The following is a 25,251-nucleotide window of genomic DNA, read 5'->3' on the forward strand; positions in this document are numbered from 1 at the left end:
TTTCGTTTATTGATAAAAACATAAAAAGGATATTTCTTATCCAACCACGAACTCTATCTAAAATTGTGAAGGACTTCCGTAATGAACACGTTGTTGGTTATATACCCTTTCAGCATTCCAACTTCTTTCACTGTAACACCAAACATTGGGAAGTCAGTAGAAACGCCACATTCGTCCGTTAGCTAAAAGGAGATGAGGGTGAAATTGGAATGGAAATGCCGATATGAAGCAATATCGCAGAAAAAATTCAGCTAGTCATATATCGCATTCCTCCAACACACAAGACACCCGCGCATAGCCGGGAAGTAGCTCTTTATCCATGGGGTTAACTATCCTTGTGATGTATTGGCAGCTTAAGTTATCACGTTATTGTAGGAAAAAGATCCATTTTGCTGAGAAAAACAGCTTTATATAGTCAACCGTGGGTCCTTCACCGCGACAAAGAAGTGGAAGAAATTTAAGACGATGGTTAGCGGAATTTAGTGGATATTCTTCTGTTGGGGTAGGTACATTTGTTCGAATTTCAATCGTCCGAACGGTGGAACAAATGTTCGAATTTCATTCGTCCGAACCGCCGAAATAACAAATGTTTCAATTGTTCGAATTGGACAACTTGTTTGTTTCATTCGTCCGAATCGGTAGCATCACTTGTCCGAATTCTGTCGCTAAATTAGTATTTCTTATTGCTGTTTTTTTATAATGTCTAATAATTTTATCCTATTATGTCCATTTTTCGTTTGGCCGATATAGTAAGTGGGAATTGCGTTGAATGTTAGGTTAGGTTCACGTTAATGTTACAATTTTCTTATATTAACAATATTTAAAAAAAAAACAACCAATTCCTAATGTTCGAAAAAACGGACCAACGATTATTCGAACAAATGAAATTCGCCAGTAAAGTTAACATAAATTGAACGACTAAATCACCAACAAAAGTTGTGATAAATTTTTCGGGCAAATGAAATAAGTTGTCGGACATACGATCCTGTTTTCCGGCATTCGAACAAATGATCATTCGGACATTTGTACCACCGTTCGGACGAATGAAATTCGAACAAATGTACCCAAATCCTTCTGTTAGCTAAAACATAGACGATGAAAATAAAATTGGACTGCAAAGTTATGTTTTTTAAGTTTTCCATTTTGGAGAAGCTAGCACAATTATTGACATAATCAGCGTTGATAATCTATTCGTAGTTTGCCTACTTTCGTTGCCATAGTGATGCGATTAGAACGCCAATGGTAGTTACGTGATTTGAATCGCCGAATCTGGTGTTTTACCACGTGATCTGTGACCTGAAATAATGGTATGGGACGCGTCAAAATTCTCAGAACGAATTCTTCTCTTAAGAAGAGTTCTTCGTGAGAATTTTTCTCGCTAAAAAGCGTCAAATGTAAAAAAGATTCTTCTAAAGATGGCGGCTTACGAGAATGGCACGAACGACAATAAATATTATTTTTATACGATTTCACGACAATATATGAAGGAAGAAAACATTTGATTTATAATTTTAAATGAAATATTTCATCGGAAATTAACTTACCATTCGGTTTTCTCTGAAACTCATTTTCGTCCACAAAAATATCATTCTGTTTATTTTCTTCAGCATCTAGTAAGCTTACTAGAATATTATCTGCAATTTTCATTTATAACTTACCCCCTTTTTGATCAAGAGAACTCGTGAGAAGAGATTACGTCACCTCCTGTGAGAAGGACCGTCAAAACTTTGAGAAGTTAATATTTAATAATAATAATCAGCTAGGCTAATACCCAAGGCACCCCCTTAGGCCTTAGTCATCGAGCTACTTTTAAAGCCTTTAATTCAGGTGAATTATCACTATCAAGGGAAGAATTCTTAGAATTTTGACACGCCCATGGTGACCGTTTCAAGGAGGGACTTAGCTACATGATACGCTACGATCAGCACCGAATATTAAAACTTAATTTCAATAATTAAAGAAGAAAGTGCCTTCATTCATTCCAACCACGCGAATGTTTTAAAACTAGAAAGATTGATATAGCGTTGACTCAATAATATAGTCTAAGAATGAAGCTGAAGACAAGGATAAATATGACAAGATATACTTGATAACTTAAAAGTAAAAGGTCTCTTTAAATATTTTGTTTATATTAGCGGTTTAAGACAGCTTTTCGAAACAATTCTTTCAGTGGAAAAATTTTAGCCAAGTTTACATTCATTACAGGTACCCTCGTTATTATAGACAACGTTCCAATCCTTTTTATCTCTAGTGTTCAGACCCCAATGACCCGGTGCCCAGAGTGAAGCTAATTTACAGGGTTTGGCCTATTAAGGCGATTCTCAATCTAAAAGATAGTCATTTTCAGTAGCGGCGCCAGGATTTTTGGGGAGGTAGGCCAACCATTTGGAGCCCCCCCACCACAATTTTTTCAAATCCATCCACGTGGATTATTTAATTTTTTTGAAGCAAGTGGAGAAATATTTGGGTAAAATGGGTACGCGACGAAAAATTAGAGATAATTATGAATTTAAACATTACCAAAAACTGAGTGTGTGTTGATCCTTCTTTGTGTACCGATAACACTCAACAAATGAGTGGTTATTTACTTATTTCTACCACTGAATTCCAGTCTATCAATTTACATTCATTCCTTCGGTACTTCGCATGTACATCCCTTACATCAGAACTTACAAGTTACAACTTTACGAAAATGAATGTACGTAGGTACACTAACGAGGAGACTACCCGAGGTGATAATCACCGATTTGGTGGAAACTAGGTGGGTATGTAGACCTTATGGTAACATGAAATTTCACCAAGGGAAAAATTGCAATGGGCATTAGTTTTGCCACGGCAACCGAAAATGTTTTTGAAAACACAGTATGTATATTTTCTCGGGTAGTCTCCTCGTAAGTTAAGTAATTTTAAGAACCATTAATTTGTAAAGATAAAATTAAAGATACAATTTAAATATGGTAGCGCTCGCGAAAAATTTAAACTAAAAAATAAACTACTGTCAAAGAAAAGTTACTCGTACTTTTGAAAGGAATAAAAACAGCAGTGTCGTTAAGCCAATCACCCGCGTTGAATATTGGAAAATTAATAAATAAATAAATTATTTCGCACACAAATTACAGAATTTTTTATATTAAATTTTGGAGGCCCCTTAAGACGACTTTTGGAGGCCCCTACCAAAATTTCAGGTAGGCCCAGGCCTACCCCGGCCTATTGCTGGCGCCGCTACTGGTAATTTTGAAGGTCAAGATCACATTTTCAAAGTCAAAGTATCTATTTATTAACAATTTCCCCATTTTGGCATCCGTACTACCATGTACCTCTTACTTTGGCTGATTGACGCTATACTCAGTGGGGTGGCAGAGTGGTTAGCACTTTCACCTCGCAGCAAGAGGAACCGGGTTCGATCCCAGCTTGTGGCACTGAGGGAAAACTCGGAACAACTCCTTCCGCGTTGGGTTTCAGCGTTATCTCCCCACTTGTTTAAGGGGTTTTGCCTCGAGTTCTTCGGTTTCCCCTTCCATAAAAACTTGTTGAGGTTAACGGTAATAGTTAGTGTAGGGAGCTGTTGTCTCGATCGCGTGGCATGCAGGGCTTGCCACCACCCTCCTACGCATTGTAACCCGGCCATCTGAATTAAAGGCTTCAAAAGTCTCTTGATGACTTAGGCCTAAGGTGGTGCCTTGGGTATTAGCCTAGCTGATTACTTACTTACTCAGTTGCACGAATTTCCGGTAAATGGGTGGCGGGGATTTCGATTTTAACCTATTTTCTGTTGATTTGCTTAACGTTCCTTCGCGTGTTATATTAATCCATTTTAGAAATGTCTATTGTCCAAATTTCAAAGTGATCAATAAATATTTAATGTAGATTATTACTTTTAAGCTTTTTTTTTATTCAAGGAAGAAAGGGCTGATTGAGTCTGAGAAGACCGCGAGCCCGGCGAGACACCATCTGATTAATCAGGGCGAGATATGTGTAACGGCTACGCCAACGGGGGGATATGTGGGGACAGGGGTGGGGACACCCGTGGCGGAAGTATTCCGACCACCCGTTGGGGAATTGGTAGTCGTCCTCACACGACCATCCACAAACTCTGCCTCCCGGACGCCTGGGATTACAGGAGTGAGCCACTACTCCCGGCTACTTTTAAGCTTCATTATAGCGTATTTTTAGTATTACGCTTCTAAACAATCATAAAATCGCACGTTTATGTACGTCAATGTGGTAATCTCGGCATTACCCGTTCTACGCTTACCCTGGACTCGCCAAACATAATTTTGTTTAGGTAGCCTTGTAGTACTAAAAATAAATTATGACGACTATTTTAAAATCTTATCTATGTTAATTAATTAATTATCACTTTGAAATATAACGCCAAATTATATATATATTATAATTATACCCATAGAGTAACCCACCTACGTAAGAGTGGAAGGCCATATGGAAATGCATGAAACATAAATCCTACCGGGGCAACTTGTTTTCGAGTCGTGAATAAATATAGTCCGAAGAGCGATGGTGTTGTTTTTACATTTTTTAGAGTATAAACTTACTTTTTTATCCAGATATTGTACATTTACTTTAGGCCAACTTGTTAATTTCACGCCTCGAAAACAAGACGTTGCGTACGAAAAGTGATCACAAGTTTCGCTGATAACCTTCCACTCTATGTGAGTGGGTTACTCTATGATTATACCTGCGCAGGTAGGTTTACTTTGAAATTCAACCGTAAATAGGCCCAATTTAAAATTCCCAACGCCTATTAACCGGAAATTTGTGCTAGTATCTTTACGCCAAATGTACTACAGTACTATATATTTTGCCTCTCTTAACCTAACCGGCAACTGAGTATACTTACGTTAAAAACAAGAAGTAGCGGTATTTTGGCTAAGATCAAAGTGTAGTATCTTGTATATAGTGGATATACCTAATTATTAAATTAATTCAATTAATTAAAGTTGTTTTGCCGACCGTAACCGTCGAAAAGCAGGGTACCATGAGATAGTATACCAAATGTGGTCGACCTAAGTTGAAAACTGTATATTAGACACTCATCTTTATATATTAGATGACAAAAATCTGTGTAAGGCTTAGTTAGGTTTCAAAGCGCTAGAAACATTTTGAACAATGTGCATTTTTTATTTTTCTTATTTTTTGCATGTTGAAATATACAGTCCGAATTATTTATTTTTACAAAGTCCACTTCCAGCGATTAGTTAATTTTTTCTTTTTTTTTTGTTTAAAAGCGAGAGGCAGTATTTGTTATTTATATTCTTGGGCTCAGTTTATTTCAACTGCTATAAATTAATAATTACCGCTTTATTTTTATATTTTAATCTCTCTCTTAAATTTTGTTTACTAAAATTACCATAAACACTGTTATTTTCCCCCAAGTTTTATAATTTTATCAATCGTAAATGCGACGATAATAGAGCAAAAAAGAGTAAAAATGTTAAACTGGAGATGTCTTTCTTGTTTAAAGACAATTTGTAAAAAAAAATTATTTTTTTATTAAAAGTAACGTAAAAAATATAATATTCTAAAGTAATTATTCAAAAAATATTTGAAAAAAAAATAGATATCGCATTTTATATACAATTAATAAAATTAAAAACGGTGGAAATTCACAGAACCATCGTTTTGCTACTTTATTTTTAATTTAATTTAATTTAGTTTTTTTTTCAAAAAGCGGAATGTTTAGTACATTTAAACACACTCGTGTATAGTTAAAAGAAAGCAGCACTTTTATTCATTTAGGTTTTTTCCTTAAAGATATAATACTGTGTCGAAGCTATTTTTATAATCCATTTTTTTGGGGTGATAATATCGATTTATACTATTTTCTTAGCTGGTCTCGGGACTAGGCTGTTTATTTGTTTTTGTTTTTTTAATTGGGGGGTTTGGGGGGGGGGTCTATGGGTGGGGCTTTAACAAAGTAAACGGATTAATTTTAAAAATATTGTAAAATTGTATTTATCGTGTTCTTAGAGGGTAAGGGAGTTTATCGTAATATATATTTAATATTTCCGTACTATGTATTCTTTTTTTAAAAACTAGATACTGCTTTTTTGGTTCCTTATAACTCTAATTAGTATAGGCCTGACTTTGAGAAGTGCGCTTTGTTTCACGTTAATTTTATCTCGTTAAATTTTCTTAGTTTTTTTAACTTTTTCCGGACAATATACATAAAATAGTAGCTACAAAAATGAATAATTATAGAAAAGGAGAAGTTTTGGTTTTTTTTCCCACACTCAATCACACATTCTTTGAATATTCGCTTTTGAACGAGACTCCACTCACTAGTACGATTAGCGGATGTTTATTTTTTTTAACGTAAATTTTTTTTGTTTTCTTCGTATATACCGTATAACGTTTTTAGTTTTTTCTTAAAATATACATGCTCTAGAATATCTCAAACAGTTAAATCTTCGATCTTTTGTGATAAAATTATTTCCCCCCCTTTGGAACCAAATGTATTACGTATTTCTACACGAGAAAGACTATATAGGCCTACATTTTTATTTATTTTTTACTTTTTAATAATATTGTCCCGTGTAATTGTTTATTAAAAACGTATAATTGAATCGAAACTGTTTTTTTTGCATTAATTAACACATAATCGAGACTGCTTTAAAAGGGTTATAACTGACATGGTTTTTTAAAAACTGAAAAAGGTAAAAAAACGGTCTTATATTATTATATATATACCCTAATAATATTACAAAACTTTTTTCTCAAATAATGAATGTAAAATATACAACATGAGTTTTTTTTAAGAGTCGACAGATATATAGAAAGAACGCACATATATTTTTAATGGACACAATATGAATATTTTTCCCCGTTTCATGTTTAAATACGTTTTTTTAGCTCCCAAAAATTAAGCTAAATCAGCGATCGTATAATTTTAATTTGTATTTTTTTCCTGATTAAGTGGCAGTATTTAGCCTATTTAGTTTACTTTACAATCATTACATCTTTGTAGAAGCTCTTTTAAACATCTAATATCCAGTTCTTTAAATATATAAAGTTCCATTCTCAAAAATTGCCGTTTTTTTTGGGGGGCCAATTTTCACTTTCGTTTCATATTTTCAACCTCCTTAAATTTCTTATATCTCTTTAGCTACTACGGCGTCTAAGCGGATGATCTACGAATTCTTTAAATAACGTCCATTTTATTTCCCATATTTTTTCCGTACGTCACGAAAAAACGCAATAGAATGAAAAACGAAAATTGGGAAATATTTTTGTTTTCACGAAAGTATTAAAATGAGGAAAGGATGATACGGTAAAGCCATTTTTTTCTTTTGTAGAATTTCGAGATAATTTGAATATTGTCTCCCTCCCAGACATTATTCGAGGTCTCTTTAAAAAATTTTAACAATTTATCGAAAAATTGTCAATTGAATAATTTTTTTTAATTGTAATTAAAACTCCATTGGTTAACCAATCGCGCGAATAAATATAGGTATATAATTAATCTAGTAGGGGTTGCCGTTTAAATAAGGCAGAGTCGCGATTCGTCAACCAAATTGAGGTGGCTATATTTAAATTAATTAATTTTTGTTGGCAAATATTTTTCCATTTTTCAATTAAAATAAATTTAATTCCGATTATTATTATTCTTTCGACGTTTTTTTTAAGTTCAATCGGAATTGAAATTCCGCCGTCTTCCTGACCTTAATATTCTTAGGAATGTTGCGGAGGGTCTATCCGAATAAAGTTCTATTTCTTTTTAATATTCGTAACAGGATTTTTCATATTTTATTTAAATATCTCCTCTTGTTGTAATCAATTTATTTTATACTTTTTTATATATTTTCTTGGGAGGGTTTTGAAGGTTTCATTTTCGTTTGGTTGTTGTTGTTGTGGTGGTATGATGCGTTGTCTGGTAGGTTTTGTAACCTTTCTACAATTTGACGACGGTAATGAGCATTAGGGCAGTGGAGAGCATTGTTAACACCACGGAGGAGGGCGTCGCGAAGGAGGCGGCGTTTTTGATCAGATCTCGTTTCTTCATCATGACACGTTCGATGATGTGGATGATGCCGTTTGTGGCTTGGACGTCGGGTCGGACGATTTGAGCCTCGTATCCCTCCCAACACACAAATAGCTGATCTGCATCGCGGAAATACAAAAAAGATCAGCAGATTAGGCTAGAATCTTAAAGGGGTTTTCCCTTTCCATAAGAACTTGTTGAGGATAACAGTAATAGCATATGTAACATAATCACTCGTAAGTATGCCATAACAGCATTTTCGCTAATGAAACCTTGTTCATGGGATATGACGTAAATTACGTCACTTACAACTCCGTGACGAAATACGCGTCATCAACTTTACTGATTGGAATTCCTCGCGCGTTTTTGGCTTTGCCCATGTCAAGTTTAGCTCGTGCCTCGCGATTACGTGATTTCATTTCCATGGTAACCTTTTCAATAGCGCAAGGATTATAAGCATTTTTGAATTTTTGGGTCCGCTCAATGTATGTTCCGCGTGAAACAAGGTCTCATTGAATTTTTTTCAATGGAAATATTATACAGAGGCATACTTATGAGTAATTATGTTACATATGGTAATAGTAAGTGCCCAAGGGAAATGTTTATTGTTCGAAATGCAATGCAAGTGAGTCATACGGCGTGTTACAAAAGTCACGCTTTTTACAATCACCGTGTCTGTCTGTCTGTGGGTCTGTCTGTCTGGGCTGCGAATGCGTACGCATTTTCGGGGCAAAGTGTAATCACTGCGTTCGCAGTTTCTTGGTATTAGGGAAAAGCTTTTTCCAAAAGAGCCCTCTTTTTGTCATTGGGTGTAGTATAAATTATTTTCAATTTGCGTTAGTATCGGGCGGAATTCGAACTCGGCGTGTGCTTCCGAAGACGTCAGTTATAGGAAGCCAATGAGATTCCGGGCTGATTTGATTTTGTTTAGGGGGAACTTGGGAAGGAGCATAGTCATTCTTGGCCATACATATAACGATAGTTTCCACCAAAAATGTTTTCACTTTAACAGAAAATATTCAACTACGATTATAGCACACGGGGAGAGAGTACTGGAGTGTCTTACACAAAGAAAGGCTGAGGGGTGAACATATTATCTGTTAACTTGAATCTATTCTTGTTTTAAATTAACAGAGACGTAGTTATAATTTAAATAGGTGAAACTATAAGTATTCCTGACGTCAGAGAGCTGCTATAGTTAGAACAGCATCCTTTTATGAAGAGGATAGAGCACTTTTGTAAGAAGGTGAACTGTGTTTTTTCGCGCCACTTATACTCGTAACCCAAACGAAGCATAAAAATTATATAAAAAAATGGTTTTAGGGTACCGAAATTATTATTTTGTTTTCTTAATTATTCCTAATAATATCTTAATATTTAAAAGGAAATTATATGATGTAAAAAAATGTTCGGATTAAATTCAGCCTTAATTCTAAATGTAATATTTTTATAGCTAAAAATCATATTAGTTCCATTAGCGGTCGTTAGATGGCGCGACTATACACAGTTATATTTTCCCTTCTATGTACTTCCTTTCCCCCACCAGGAGCAGATTACGCTTGTGACGAACGTGTTGCGGTAAAAGGCCGTCGCGCTGACCTCTCCATATCGAGATTCTGGTAGGGCATTCCCATTTGGGTGTTGATTGTAATATTATTGTGTCGGAATAAAGGAGTGATAAAATGATTGTTAATTACCAGGATGTTGCCCTCTCTTGATCTTGAAGACCGAGTTAATAGTCTGTACCTCTTCCATGTTCATCAGATCGTTTTTAGACAATTCCTTGCCAACAACCAAATGGCGGTCCAATATCTGAAACGAAACCAATATTGTCGTAGATCTCATTCACTGCAACAACGAAACAATCAAATCCTTCGATAATTTAATATATCAATTTATCTCGTTATCTTCTTGAAAAAATGAACTCAACACGCGAAAAATAACATTAGGAAAATATTCTGTTCAGCCATAGATCATTATAGATATCAGCCTCTTTGTAACAACAAAAGTACAACACATGACAATGGAAAATAATGATAGACATGGCCCACGATATCACGCGGTATGAAGTGTATACAATTCATGCAAAACCTTTGGTAACTAATTCAGAATATTGACAACTAAAATTTGTCTATATTTTGGATCGATAGGATGATAATAGAGAGGTTAAACCACCCTCTCGAAAACGTGTAAGGGAAACTTGTAAATGTAGCTTTATTATGTACAGCCCATATTCCTACAAGTTTCCACTACACTTTTTGAAGTTGTAGTTTAACCGGTCTATCGCTTATGAGTTGAATTTGTATAACTTAACGAACGAATTTGTTTGATAAATGATCACAGCTTTTGTATAGAAACATGATAATTAACAAATGGAGGATTTGGTAAATAGAACAGATTTCGGATCAAATCATATCACAAGACAGTACAAAAATAAGTTATAGAAAATGAAGCGGTAAATTTATACATTACACAGGATTTGGAAGAAATAATGTAAAAATAATGAAATTATAAATTAATATAGGAAAAAAGTATATAAAATTGAATAGGTATAATATCGAAACACTATATATATAAATATTATGGAGATGACGAAATACTTACTCGGTGGGCAAGGCTGGGTTCGTGACATATTAAGCCGTCCTGGTTCGGGCATAAGTTAAAGATACACGGGGGGGACTCATTTTAAAGTTTGTAACTGAAATTTGCACTAGTTTTATGTTAAGTGTATTTCAGTCGCGCCACAAAATAATAATAAATAAAAATACTACTCTACTAGAAACAATTTCAAAATGAACAAAATATCCCGTTTAGCGTCGCCGGTCGCTTCGAAAATCTCTCGAAAATTTTGAAATGAACGAAAAGCGTAATATCAAAAGTCCATTATCACTACTAACTACTTCTTTAACGATATGAATTTGACGAAACTGACAAATCAGTTACAAACTCCCGCCTACTAACACTGATATATAAATAATACGTATATTTGCGAATATTGATACATATTCTCCGAAATATATACTTCTTTAGCTTTTACGAATCGAAATGATAATGGGCGGACTTACGCGAGTGAATTTACGCTCTTACCTTTTTCGAGTGGTACGAATATTCGCCCATATATAACTGTTTGTATGAGGATGGAAGTTGCGTGCTCAGTTCGTGCCAGGCGGTATCGCTTGGCGCAAAAAATGTGAACTTCTGAGTCATATCATTCAGTTTTTGGCTCCATTGTTCTTGTTTACCCAATTGGTACGTTTCACTGCGAAGACAAAAATCGTACCACTTTTTAGTTACGAGCGACTTTAAACTATTAGCGTAATTATTATACTCCTTGCGTAGTGTCCCTACCCAAAACGGCAATAAAATCAATAAATCTAGCCCAAAATGTCGCCTTTCATTTCAAATTTAATTTTTTAAATGGTCAAATAGACGCTTCAATAAAACCTCTTTAAGGAAATCGCCGAGAAGAAATATTTCCGAGAGCCAGGACCTGAAAGTTACTGTTTATATAGTATTTGTTGAAATAATGGATACTTTTAACCTGTAAACAGAACGTCTGGTTTTGCTCAGCCTTAATATGTCGAAAATAGCTACCTTGTTAAAAGGGAACACTTTTTGCATACCGTACAAGTGAAAAGTTTCCATTAATTCAACAATAATTTTTTTTTCAAGACAAAAAAAGGTACGTGTTAGTATATTGAACGTCTTGATAATCTTTTGATACGGAAATAAGGCCATATTTGGAAAAGCTTGGCCGTTCCCCTTTAATTCAACAAGCACTATACAAACAGTAACTTGCAGGTCCTGGCTCTCGGAAATATTACTTCTTGGCGATTTCCTTGAAGATGTTTTATTGAAGCGCCTATTAACAAGCATTCAATTGTATAAAATAATTTGGAGTATATAATATTTTAAAGAAGTTCCAATTCACGCCCAAATTGTTGGTGCACTATTAAAGGAAAACTTCTTACTAAGGCTGGGCGAATAACCGAATTAACCGAATAATTCGATCGAATATCGAGACGAATAACCGTCTCGATATTCGCTTCACGCCTTTTTTGGTATTTGATCGAATATCGAATAGCATTTGTATTATTCGGTAATTATTATTCGTTAAATATTCGGCGAATATTCGGAAAATATTCGGGAAGATATTCGGCAAATATTCGGAAGATATTCGGCGAATGTTCGGAAAATATTCGGCGAAAAAAATTACCCTAAAAAGTTAAAATGTGATTTTCTTATTTAATACCGATATATACTTCAATATTGTAGTACCAAAGATTTGTACTCTAGTGATATTTTAAAATAAAATATATTTTTTATTTTGGGATGCTCAATGGTACTTTAAACTGATACAATTCTACCATTTAGATATTAATTGTTATTTAATATTTAGACTATTAGATCTGTTATTCGACAAATATTTGGGTCAATATTCGGTATAGTATTCGGCGAATATTCGGTATAGTATTCGACGAATATTAGGGCCTATTATTCGACGAATATTCGATAAGGTAATATTTGTACTAAGCCTAACTATTCGAAATTTGGTTCAAAAACTACTATTCGTCTCGGTATTCGATTAGAAATTTATTGGGTATTCGATATTCGTCTCGATAGGCTAAAAATGCTATTCGCCCAGCCTTACTTCTTACATTGAAAATATTATTGGTCAGTGTTTTGTAAATCTGAGCACTACGCTACCACAGAGTATTAAACAAGCCTTATATAGTAAGTGTAGGGAGCTGTTGGCTAGATAACTTGGGCCTAAAGTGGTGCCGAGGGTATTAGCCTAGCTGATTATTAAATCTCTAATTGATAAAAACAATTTTTTTGTGCTTAAATCTAGAATAATAACCATAATTTCATAGAGATATAAACTCATAAAAGGATTAAAAATGTATCAAACATTAAATACTGAACCACCCTAATGTAAAAACAGATCAGGATTCTTAGTTCTTTCAAAAGTACCGTATTTCGACTCGCTTTACTTTTGCTCCAGATAAGCTGCTTTCAAAACGATTATATTATTGCTTCAAAGGGTAATTTTTTTTCATAAAATAGGATAATAAAGTAGTTAGCCTTCATTTAGGCCCAATTAGAGTTAACTACAATCTTTTTAAACAAAAATGAAGGTACAATCACACCTAATTTTTTTAAATTAATAAGAGGAGTTTACTAGATCAGGGGCGTGATTCTACTCTTATCGTTAGGAGTTAACGAAAGAAAATTTTCGTTGGCTCCATTGAAATTATATTAGCTAACGAAAAATTATTTTCGTTAAGTAGCTAACGATAAGAGTAGAATCACGCCCCTGAAATCTTTCTCCAAAAACCGGCCGATATGATCACTAGACCCATACTTAAACATAATAACCAGGCCCGAAATAATTTAACATTTTCAGTTTACATAAGGTGATTTCTTTTGTTTGGTCCGGGATTTTGGGGTAGGGTAAGAAGAGTAACGCTATGACGTCATTTTACTCCGATTCTATGGTGGTGAACAGTTTGAGTCGGAGTAAAAACGTTTTTCCAAAATGTCTGCCTGTGGCTTTTTCAGCAAAACAATAGACGCTAGCATAAACTGTATTTATATCTTATTCAACTTGTTAAAAAGTTCCACGTGCGTCTTGATATTTTAGCTTAAATGGGCTCGAGCGATCTAGCGCGTGCTCCATGAGGTAAAAAAATGCGCGAGTCTTTTACGCTAAAATATTAAAGAGCACGTTTAACATTTTAACAAGTTGAACAAGACATGAAGAATTTATGCTAGCGCGTTATTATGGCTAGCAGACCACCAAATCCGATTTACTCCTTTACACCTCCTTTTCAGAAGGAATGAAAAGAGTAGCCCTAATACTCCGGAACAAGCGAATAGTTTATAGGGCGGAAACAGGCAATAAAACGTTTTAGGGTAAAAAGAGTACACTTTTAGTCCGAGAACAGGCGAAAAGAAACCACATTTAAGTAGCGGTCAACATGAGACGCTCATAAACTACAGGATTTTCGTCTGTTAAGCAAATCGTCGGCTTATAAGACCAAAATCTAGCAGTTTACTCGCGTAGGGTGCCCAGTAAACTGAAATGGTTAAATGGAAATTTAACTTGAACACATTTAATAGTTAAGTTCTACTTCGGGAGAATGACTATGTTTGAAGCCCACGACGGTGACGTTTTCCCTCCCTCCTCTCATACCTGGGGAAAATTCGACCATAATGGCCTCAAAATAGTCATTGTAAATAAATATATCCTTGGTTCTAGTGCACCAAAGAACGCATTAAGAATATGGCGAAATGGCACTAGCCTCTGATACCACCCTCGAGTACTTCGTAGCGAAAGATCAACAGCTTTTTAATCACAAAACGTAATTACAGATAGCGATCGTCCACGTGATCAAATGCCACAAAATATCGAAAGCGGAGGAATGGAAAGGTGGGGTTTAGAATCTTTGCGGGTCCCATATTCTTTGGCATTTCAATTTATTCGTGGTTCCCTCTATTGATTTGGTTCTCAAAAGATGAAAATTCTTACTTAAGATCAGTTTCCGTTCCCTTAAGGGTTTCGTACACGTTAAGGTACGGCATTCCTAGAACTCTGTCAATGACGTGGATGATTCCGTCGACGGCTCCAATGTCCGCTTGGACAGCCACCGCGTTGACTCCGCCGCCTTGAACATGGAGAGCTAGAATACGAGCGCCATTAATAACTGAACGCTAGAGCGAAACTGTAACGACCGTACTTCTGTTATTGTCGTCACCCAATACACGTAAATATATTTTCATCGTGCTATCATAAGTATATTTATCCGTTACTCGTTCGCTCCGAACGTCATCCGACGAAACTGAACCCATCACCATATGCAGTCTTAATAACTGAAAGTCAAAATTGAGAGTTAGATTTCCGGCAATGATGGTTCGTCGAACATCTTACGTGAGTAAGAGCGCTGATATTGGCTTTGAGAGAGGACATTTTGTCGGCGCCTAATCTTTCGAAGGCTTCGTCGTTCGGGGCGAAAACGGTTTTGTCTTGACTCGCTTGGACTTCGAATCGGAAGTCCGGAGCGTGGTTCATAAAATCGAAGAATTTCCTGTTAAATGGACCAATTAAAGGACGAGATCGTAAGCTTCGTTCGGTGGTTAGTGACTTACGAGAGGCGACCCCGTTCTTCATTTTTGAAAAACGTGAACACATTGGTGTCGATGATCATGAGAGGGTTTTCTATCAGATGGACCACTCCGTTTTTGACGGGGATGTTGGCCCGAACGATTTTCGACAATACCACGCCTTTTTTGTGACGTTGGTCACTCTGCAGCGTGTTGCTCTTCACTTTAACTGTTACAAATTGAGAAATAAAATTTGAGCGTTAAAAATTGAAATATTTCTAAAAAAAATTACTGTTACAAATTGAAAACTAAATTTAACTGTTCCATAGTCGTACTATGGACTGCGATGCGTATAATGATAAAACAAATTTCAAGTAATTACAAAGCTTAAGAATTACTCGTATATTTTGGCTTTTTTCTAGACTTTTCAATTTGACTCGAAGATATATTTGGTCCGAGTTTCGCGTTTTTATTTTATGCTCAAAGACCTATTGGTACGAGCAATTTGTAAGTTTTTAAATTTATCCAAATTTGTTTATAGTTTAGCTTTTTTTCCCCTTTTTATTATGGACTTTTCTACCTTTTATCATTCTTAACTACTTAAAAATATACTTACGCGAATAACCTTGATCACCAATTTCGGTGGAGGTGTGATTGACCAAAGAGATTTCTACTTTGAGTTCCTTCGTGTATGAGTCCGAATGGTACGTCTTCGCGCCCATTGTCCTGGTGAACAGAACTTGGTTGGGGATGACGTGACCTTTAATTACCTGCGGGAGAAGGTGAGAATGTTTAGAGCGTTTTTGATTCTTAATTTAAGAAGCGTGCTAGGCAGTCCGAGTGAATACCAGAGCGTCAATTTCACGAAGTCGAGTCTGATGATCCAAATCCTGGCTTCCAACAGGGATGAAGAACGTATGGTTGCCCACTTTCTCGAATTCATCTTGTTGATTTTCCGCCCGCACTCGGGAGGAGAAAGACCTGCGACGGAAAAGAGCGACGATAAGTACTCTTCGATGGTGTAAGTTCGCGGACATACGTACGCTAGTGATTCCGTGAGCCCGTACGTGCTCGGTTGAATCAGTAGTGCCTTCGCGTTTGGCGTGCTTCCCTCTTTGGGGATGAAAGGTTCTAATACTTCGTCGATGATGTACAAAATTTGTTTCTCTCCTTTTTCGGACCTATATTCGTGGTGTTCGAGAATCTTCGCGTTGTTGGCGTAGTATTCCTGTTTCCAAAACACGCAAATTGAGACCATTAGTACCGATTAAAGCTATAAAAGTATCATAATGAAGATGGAAGCTGATAGATTTAAAGACACGTCTTAAGTGCGAAGTATCAGCGTAGATTTATCGTTTCTTAAAGCAAGTGTCGGCTCTATCATTGCCTACGTTATTTTTGATTGGGTCTATGTATCAAAGATGGCTGTGGTTGCTCAGATCGCCGGGAAGGTGCTTCCACCTAGTATCAACTTTCAAAAACGTTTTATCGTTTATTTTCAAGTCGACAATTATGTGTTTGCCGAAAAGCCAATCCAAGCGAGGTCGCTGAGCACGTGATTACAAATAATCCTTCTGATTCGTTATTACGATTACCCAATGACCGAAAAGCATGCCATATAGGTAAATTATGCTGGGTAATGTGCCTAATCAACTTGTTTAAATTTGCACGGTGGCGACATATGTCGATAAAGAACGCAATAATACTAGAGCCGACACTTGCTTTAAAGCTTAATTTTTTCAGAATTTTAGCGTTAGAATTTTCAGTATTTCGCGAATTTGTCCGAAAGTTAAATATCAGCGAATTAATTTTCAATCGTTAATTTTTTTAAGAGCACTTAAGAAACGCGTTGTTTTACGAGCGTGATGGTGGTGAAGAAGTGAATGATAAGTAGTTGTGAATATGGTGCTGGCCAACTGAGCGCAGCAGCGTGGTTATGACCGTGGTATTCGGTATCATAGGCGCGCAACAACAGCCAGAAGCAGAATCGGCCAACTTACGAGTACCTTCTCCGACGATTCGCTTTCGGCGGTATTAATGTAAGTTAAATACATGACGCTTCCACCTTGGAATGTTTGCACGGTTGTCGGGAATAAACTCTTCTCGGCCACTTGAATGACTGCGGAACGATAAATGATATCTTAGTTATCTGACAACGATGAATTTTGGAACGTTCAGCGTCATACCTAAATGGTACGAAGTGAGCGACTCTTTCATGTTCAATATCCGGGAGTCTGCCCTTTGAACGGCCGCGTTGTTGGGCGCGAATAAGGAGCACGATTTGATCTTGATCATCAAATCTGCCGCTTGATCTTGTACTAATAGTTTTTGAAACTGCAAAGACAAAGAAAACGAAATACTCAATAAACAGTTTATATCTTACTGAAAATTGATATAGAAATTAACTTTTAAATTATCTTAATTTTTTAGATATAGCCATAGGTCGTATAACTACGATCTGTATCCATTAGCGGAAGTAAGATATCTCTTAGCATATACGTATATAAGATATCTCTTAGCAGATAAGTATATAAGATATCTCTTAGCAGATAAGAATATAAGATATCTGTTAGCAGATAAGTATATAAGATATCTGTTAGCAGATAAGTATATATCTCTCTTAGCGGAGAAGTATATCTCTTAGCGGAGAAGTATATCTCTTAGCGGAGAAGTATATAAGATATCTCTTAGCGGAGAAGTATATCTCTTAGCGGAGAAGTATATCTCTTAGCGGAGTAGTATATCTCTTAGCGGAGAAGTATATCTCTTAGCGGAGAAGTATATCTCTTAGCGGAGAAGTATATCTCTTAGCGGAGAAGTATATCTCTTAGCGGAGAAGTATATAAGATATCTCTTAGCGGAGAAGTATATCTCTTAGCGGAGAAGTATATCTCTTAGCGGAGAAGTATATCTCTTAGCGGAGAAGTATATCTCTTAGCGGAGAAGTATATAAGATATCTCTTAGCGGAGAAGTATATCTCTTAGCGGAGAAGTATATAAGATATCTCTTAGCGGAGAAGTATATAAGATATCTCTTAGCGGAGAAGTATATCTCTTAGCGGAGAAGTATATCTCTTAGCGGAGAAGTATATCTATTAGCGGAGAAGTATATAAGATATCTCTTAGCAGATAAGTATCAATTTACGCTATGAAAATGAAACTAGTACCCTTGGAGTTTACATTGGGAGTATATTTAATGTATTACGTGTTTACTATAGCGAGAGATCGGTATATAGATATATTATTTAAAACAACTAAAAAATTTATATATATTTTTTAATATGAAACTCATCCAATCAAACGGGTTATCAAAATTTGAATTTACGTATTTCTCTCATTTAAAGTATAACCTACATGTAGGTAAAAGACGTAAGACACAATCGTATTTTGATCCATTATTTATTATAATTTAAAAATAAATTAACATTTTTTTACTTTGAAACTCATTTCAACTTTCCGAGACTCAACTAAACAACCAAATCCTTTAAAAAACATCTTTCATCCGGTTATCAAAGAAGTATATTTTAGTTATATATTTATCTCATTTATACCTAGATATTATGACCTCGTTAAAAGACGCAAGATAGAATCAGACGTCTTTTGAAGTTTTTAAGTGCACTTGTCTAACTTTTCAACTCTACTGTCGTTCATTAGTTTGCTCCATCAGAGATCCACCGTCTACTACGCGCGAGAAGAATGAGATGATATCAAGGCAACCAAATGTTAGAATGCACACTCTAGCTCCAATGAAAGTGTCAAAAAACGTGTTGAGAGAAAGAAAGAATAGAAGAACTTTGGCGTAGATGAGGCCCTCATTGAGGAAACCCATCCCAGAGTTTCTGGCATTTTTTTCACAAAGAAGCGCGTGAATTTAATTTATCACCGCGGCTGAGATGGAACTCGGCGACGAGATGAAAGGGGAGCCACTTTTAAAAAACACATCCTCGAATACAATTAGGAATTCGTCATAGTTATTAAGAAATTCTTGAAGTAGAAAAATAAAGGGGGCGCAATATCGTGGCACACTTAAATAATTTCATTCAGCGTCCTTTTTTGTTGCTTCGGAAAAACGCCACTTAAATTCGTATTAACGTCCTTAAAGTCTCGACTTTGGTTTAGTCAGGAACTACGGGTTTTAAGCCCGCGGTTTTTGTAAACAGAAATTGATCGAAATCTAAATATAACTCGATACGTAGATTCTTGGAACGTCAATGGTAGACTATCGATAGGCTTTATGTTTATCGTACAAATGGGCGTGGTTTACAGCCGAGATTTTTACTTGGCTAGCCAGTCGACGAATTCGCGGCACGGTGCCAAATGGGTGCTGAGACATTCCTAGTGTATACATATAATTCCTTATAATGATAATAATAATGAAAAGCTGTATTAGGCTATACCCATTCGGATCATTTCTAAAATTGAATTAAAAGATACATAGCTTATATTAATATGAGCAGCAATTTCATTACATTTGTATATTAAAATCAAGAATTGTTAATTAAATTTCGTCTAGTGAGCTAAGTTAATTTCGTAACTTTACCCTTAAGTATTTTAAAAATTTCAGTACTAAATGTCTTTGGTTTAATTGACGTAGAAAAATTATATATGACGAGTTTATTCCGAGACTAATTTTTTTTAAAGATTTTGGTGGTATGGAACGGAGATTTCTTTTGTTAGATTGTATATATAACTTCTACGATGGTGGCATTATATTTGATAATTTTCTGATTGGTTGGGAAGTGGTGGGGCTCTTTCTTTACAAAGATTCCCTTCAATGGGAGAAGGTTAAGGTCGCTTTTATAAGTGATTTGAAAAAACTGGAATAATAGCATAGCGAGGCTCCGTGTATGAGAAATAGAATGGGTAGGGGAGAAAATAACACGTCTGTAAATTTCGACGTAACATTTTTAACAAAAGGACCACTGGGGTAAGCCAAATAGAGACACACAACGTAAATTTGCTAACTTGAAAAGAAAAATATAAACCATATTATGTGACCTACAACTCGTGATTTAGACGTTAAATACGTAAATACTGAAACACGTATTTGCATTCGAACATGAAAATGTTTGCGTCACCCAAAGAAACTGGGACGTTCGTTGAAATTTAAATCGTCAAATTATGGAGCGTCGACGCTTAAATTACATTTTAAAATTCAAACTCTGCATCGTTGATTACGTAAAATTTATAGCGTAGCTATTTTAAATTTTTGAATGACTTAATCATAAGGCGTCAAGCTTACATTTTTATTTTCCCGTTTATAAAAAAAAGAGGTGAAGTACAAGGTTAGAAGGCGAGAGGAAATTTCCGAACACTTTGGGTGTCATTTTCTAATACACGTAGAGCAAAACAAGCTCGTGTGAAAATGAAGGCTGGGCTGACGCCGGTACCCTTCAACATCCGGTTGAACCATTAATACAATTTGTCTCTTAGTTCTAACTTATTTTACTTATTACGTGGCGGAATGTGTTTTCAGAGAGTTGAGACCACTTTTTTATCTTTTAATTTTTTCGTCTTAAAGGAAGGGGTGAAGAAACTGGAGTTGTAATCCGCTCTCTCTTCTCTAGGCTGAAATTCTCGGAAAAGATGGGTCGATGGAATTCTACTTTCGGATGAAGCGCATTTACATAATGAAGGTTTCGTTCCGAAGACGCCCATACTTAGACTCGAACGGTTCGAAAAACGATACTCGAAGAAAAGTGGTTGTCCTTTATTTCAGTCTACTTTTAATCCTTTCGCATCCGTTGCGCTTAATTTACTTCATTCACGTTGAAAAGTTAAATTAACGCTATCGTTTTTGCACCCCAGCGCAGGTTTTAAGGATTTTTTTAGGCCGGGGGTCCCGGTGTTAAGGGCTTTATTAGAATTTGTTGTCTTTCCCCGGAGCTGATATTCTCGGTGTCGCGATGGCCCCTGGCGACGATACCGGGAACTTGCCCTTAATGAAGAACTTATAAATGGAAACGCAATCACCTCGACTTTGGTAATTACGTTTTGCCCCCTTGGTAAAGAGATTTTTCCTCGAGTTCATCTAACGGAAGAATTCGCGTAAAAATAATTAACTGAGTACTACTACTGGTTATACTAGCGACTCCGATGTTGTTAATTTTTGTATTTTTTGAAAACAATTAACAGCCCTCCTCGCCCTGTTTCCTTTAACGAGCGTCAAATTTATTACTAGACCTAGATGCTAATAATGATTTCCATTATTTTCTTACGGTGTCGTTTAAGGCTATAGGTCTTTACTACTCCGAACTGTTAATTTTTAGATTAATGCGGTATTATCTTGGCAACATTTAGCTACTTAATAATTTCGGTATATTCTTTGGCGTGTCAGAAATAAATTAATTTTAATTTATAACACGTTTAATTGGAGAACTTCAGAGTTATAAATTTGACCCACGCTAAAGATTTAAGTATAAATTGTGTTCAAATTTAAAAATTAATTATATCTAGTATTATAAGTATCTAAACGATAATTAACAAAATGTTCATCAAACCATGGACCAAGAATCTAAGGGGACTCACTGTTCCCGATATTTTGACACGGTAGGCGTGGCCTAAATCGTAAGGCTTATATTTAGGTACATCAGCCGCTCTGAAGCTCCTCAAGAATTCTGATCAACTATTTTACGAGAATCTTGGTCGAGGATTAGGCGAGAGTACGTGCGATAAAGTTAGGTTAGGCTTAGTTCCTTAAATTCTTTGGGTTTAGATATGAAACGGATTCCAGTGAATTTGATTAAAAAACTTGAGCCATACGCGGCTTACTGGTTATTTTTACTTAACACAATGGTTAAATACAATTACTTAAACTTTTAAAGAACCAATTTCAAAAGTAAAATGTCTCAAACCTACTAAGCCTAATCATTTAACCAACAACAACGGTACCATTTTGTCAAAATTGAACGCTACAGCTTCTCCACGAAACAACGTCGGAAATCGACTTCAGCGACGCCAAGTGTGTTCAATTTGAACTAAAATTATCCGTGATTTTCCTATTCCCAGTATTAACGCGTGCTTTTTTAAGCGTAAACAGTGAGTCCCTGTAGATCCTTAGTCCATGATCGAACTGATTTTCAGAACTATCGCGCAATCAATGTTTATTTCAGCACAGAGCCATCTAGTGTCTAAAGTATGAACAAGCCAAGGGCGATAATAATAAGGAGTTCGGTTGCGAGTCCCAGGCTTAGCTGGCCGAGAGTGTCGGGTTCAGCCATAAAATAAGCATTAAAACAATAGGAAGTGTCAGACTTATGCTTATTTACGTTACTTAGGCCAATAAGAAACCAAAGCCGGTAAACGCGCTTAGCGACAGCATTAACGACCCGCACAGAAGCCGACTAGCCAGTAATTCCTGGGAGTGTAACTCTTTAAAAATTTCAATAATACGATTTTCCCTTTTATCTGATAATTTTCTCATTTGTAAGCGACACCGGTTGTCCACGCTAGAAAAAAAAAACATAGAAGCTCATAAACCGAGAAAGATATAGAATCTTTTCTTCGTAGAATGGTAGATACAGTCTTAAAAAGAGCGTGAGGAAGGCATAGGCAAAGGCAAAGGCTGGAGGGAGAGAGAGAGGGAGCCTATAGCGCCTCGAGCCTTGTTTGTGTCTCCTTAGCGATGACATTTCTGCGGTTGCCATGACGACGCCGGAGAACAAATTATGGCGTCAGAGAGAGGGGGGAGCTAAAGTTAGCCGCGTTGCCCCCCCCCCCGCATCTCCAAGGAGCCATGGGCGGTGGCTCAATCGATTTTTTTAAAGGCCGGGGACTTTGCCTAAAACGAAGAGGGTCGCCTTTTGTTTTTTGCCGCTCAACCCTCTATCGCGAAATTTGCCCTCGCAAAGCGATCTTCGGGGAGCTATCACGTTTATTTCCCTCGAGGATATTATACAACTTCCGAATATAAAATAACCCACCAAACGCCAACTCGAAACTTACGCGAGCTCGCTCGTGACAGTTCCCGGAATATGTATGGAAATTTTCCTTATTTTCAGCCCTTAAAGTTTCGCGACATTTCAAATAAAGCCCTGTATCCATTTCATGGCTTAGAAACATTTGAAAATATCTTAGTTAACCATTTTGTACCCCTAAATTCCTGATTTTCGAAAAGATTCTGTAATTTCTAGTGTTTCTTACAATTTATTATTTATTTATTTTGGGCCTAATGTGGTGCATTGCCTAGCTAATAATTATTATTATTATTACTATTATTATGTTTATTATTATTATTATTTTATTATTATGTTTATTATTATTATTATCATTATTATCATTATTAAAATTATATTATTATTATGCTTATTATTATTGCCTAGCTGATTATTATTATGTTTATGTTTATTATTATTATGTTTATTATTGCCTAGCTGTTTATTATTATTATGTTTATGTTTATTATTATTATTGTTTATTTTTATTATTATGTTTATGTTTATTATTATTATTTTTATTTTTTATTTTTATTATTATGTTTTTATTATTATTATTATGTTTAATATTATTATTATTTATGGATGGTTTACCGTGATGTTTCCTTAGTGATTTATCATGATTACGTACAATTTTGTAGACCTAACTACTTAAGTGACTGCCAACTAGATTATTATATTAAATATGAAAAGTAGCGTTAATTAAATAAAAATAATTTATTCGCAATTTAATCTAGTTAATCACGATTAAATAACTCATTGACATTCGCGAAACCAGGATGTCTTTTTCCTCTATGACCCAGTTGTAATATTTTTTTCCAAATGTGTGAAACACAGCGTAATAACAGCTCTCGGTTTGAGAAGCATCCTTCTCAGTTGTTCCGCAATGCGACAGTAAAGGGTCAATTTTCTATCTTTGTCCGCCGGGTTCATTCAGCGACAGCTAATTACCACTAACCATAGTAATTATAAAGGAATAACGATCGCCACGAGAATCTTTTTTTTATTTTGAATGTCGCGAGGCTGGCGAAGACCGAAATAGATTTAATACATCCAGATTCTCGGTGGTGTTATACGCTATAACGTGCCATTAATTTTATGGGTCAAAAATAAGCCTTTAATAACGCTGAGGATCGAATTTATAACTGGAACATTCAAAATTAACGGAGTCACTTCGCATTAATAACCCGACAGCGGGAAAGAACGCGAGTTCCGCTACTTTCTCCGTTATGCTAAAAGTATCAGGTCACGAACGAGTCTTGGCGTCTCTGCGGAGAGGCCTCCAACACTCGACAATATAGCCGACGAGAACTCATCAAAATCGATGGCCAGCCAGACAAGATGCCGTCAACGTTCTAATCCGCGCACGCGCCCTTCGTACGCGTTATACGCCAACTATTCCGGTTCAGCTTCCGCGTTTACCTATTCGCCTATCGCTACGCGAAGCGCGATTAGCCGTTAAAGAAGGATACTTTGAAGGTAGGCTAACCCGTTAGCCGTGTCTATAGAGACTTTTAATTGATATTTAATAGACGTAGGGAACAAGCCCCCCAACCCCAGGAAATCCGTTAAATTTAATTCTGGAAACCCTCGAAGCCCCCCCCAACCCCAGGACCTCCCATAAACTTAATTTTGGAAATCCTCGAAGCCTCCCGAACTAACAAATTTCCAAACGACCCTCAGGCTCGTTCGCATTTGGATGGCTAAGTTTATTGAGTATTCCAGACACAATTTCGTCGAGCGATGTTTAAAGATAAGCGGGAAGGCTAACCCCCGTTAAGCCTTCGCCTTCGGCTTCAACTGTTGAACTTTCCGAAATCTCGAATATTCCGAGATTGGACGAGGTCGTAAAAAACGGGGAGGGTTGAATTCTTAACGCCTGATCACGTCCTTCCCCTCATCGCGTCGATTTGAAGCACTAGAGGGCGTGAAACTCCTTCCATCCCAAATTGCTCGGTCAACAAAAGCGTACTTGACGGAATTTGGTGGCTTATAATATTGAAATATTTCTGACATTTGACAGCGCGTTTTTTCCTCTGCTTTAAAAAAATACAATGTATGGCTACGATGGGTGGTGTTTGCTTTTTACGGGAAATTCAAAGCATACTTTCAACGGAGGGTGTGGTATTTTAACGCTTTATTAAAATATATACACGGTGTTCTTTTGTATTAATTTGACACCATTGATTCGCTAATTCATCCCCGTTGATTTAT

The 25,251-nt window shown here is 36.1% G+C and overlaps 1 protein-coding gene across 2 annotated transcripts in view; it reads right to left on the reverse strand.

Moving 5' to 3' along the window:
- Positions 1–5,118: 5,118 nt before the first annotated feature.
- The window catches only part of Fas1 (fasciclin 1 Fas1 domain-containing), a 68,933-nt gene continuing 48,800 nt past the window's right edge, over positions 5,119–25,251 (reverse strand). Inside the window, exons 3-14 of one of the 2 annotated variants that reach the window (XM_090158254.1) lie at positions 17,290–17,437; positions 17,104–17,222; positions 16,147–16,331; positions 15,952–16,084; positions 15,720–15,873; positions 15,149–15,332; positions 14,931–15,087; positions 14,740–14,872; positions 14,532–14,682; positions 11,087–11,258; positions 9,697–9,811; positions 5,119–8,118 (exon numbers count right to left, since the gene is read on the reverse strand). In XM_090158254.1, the coding sequence (XP_090014380.1) occupies positions 7,910–8,118; positions 9,697–9,811; positions 11,087–11,258; positions 14,532–14,682; positions 14,740–14,872; positions 14,931–15,087; positions 15,149–15,332; positions 15,720–15,873; positions 15,952–16,084; positions 16,147–16,331; positions 17,104–17,222; positions 17,290–17,437 (1,860 nt within the window). In that variant the 3' untranslated portion in view covers positions 5,119–7,909. The remainder of the gene's footprint in view (positions 8,119–9,696; positions 9,812–11,086; positions 11,259–14,531; positions 14,683–14,739; positions 14,873–14,930; positions 15,088–15,148; positions 15,333–15,719; positions 15,874–15,951; positions 16,085–16,146; positions 16,332–17,103; positions 17,223–17,289; positions 17,438–25,251) is intronic. The other variant, XM_090158255.1, reaches the window with a different exon arrangement.

This window comes from Leiobunum rupestre, chromosome 9 (assembly GCF_980474605.1).
Source record: "Leiobunum rupestre chromosome 9, qqLeiRupe1.1.hap1, whole genome shotgun sequence".
In the NCBI taxonomy this organism is placed as follows: domain Eukaryota; kingdom Metazoa; phylum Arthropoda; class Arachnida; order Opiliones; family Sclerosomatidae; genus Leiobunum; species Leiobunum rupestre.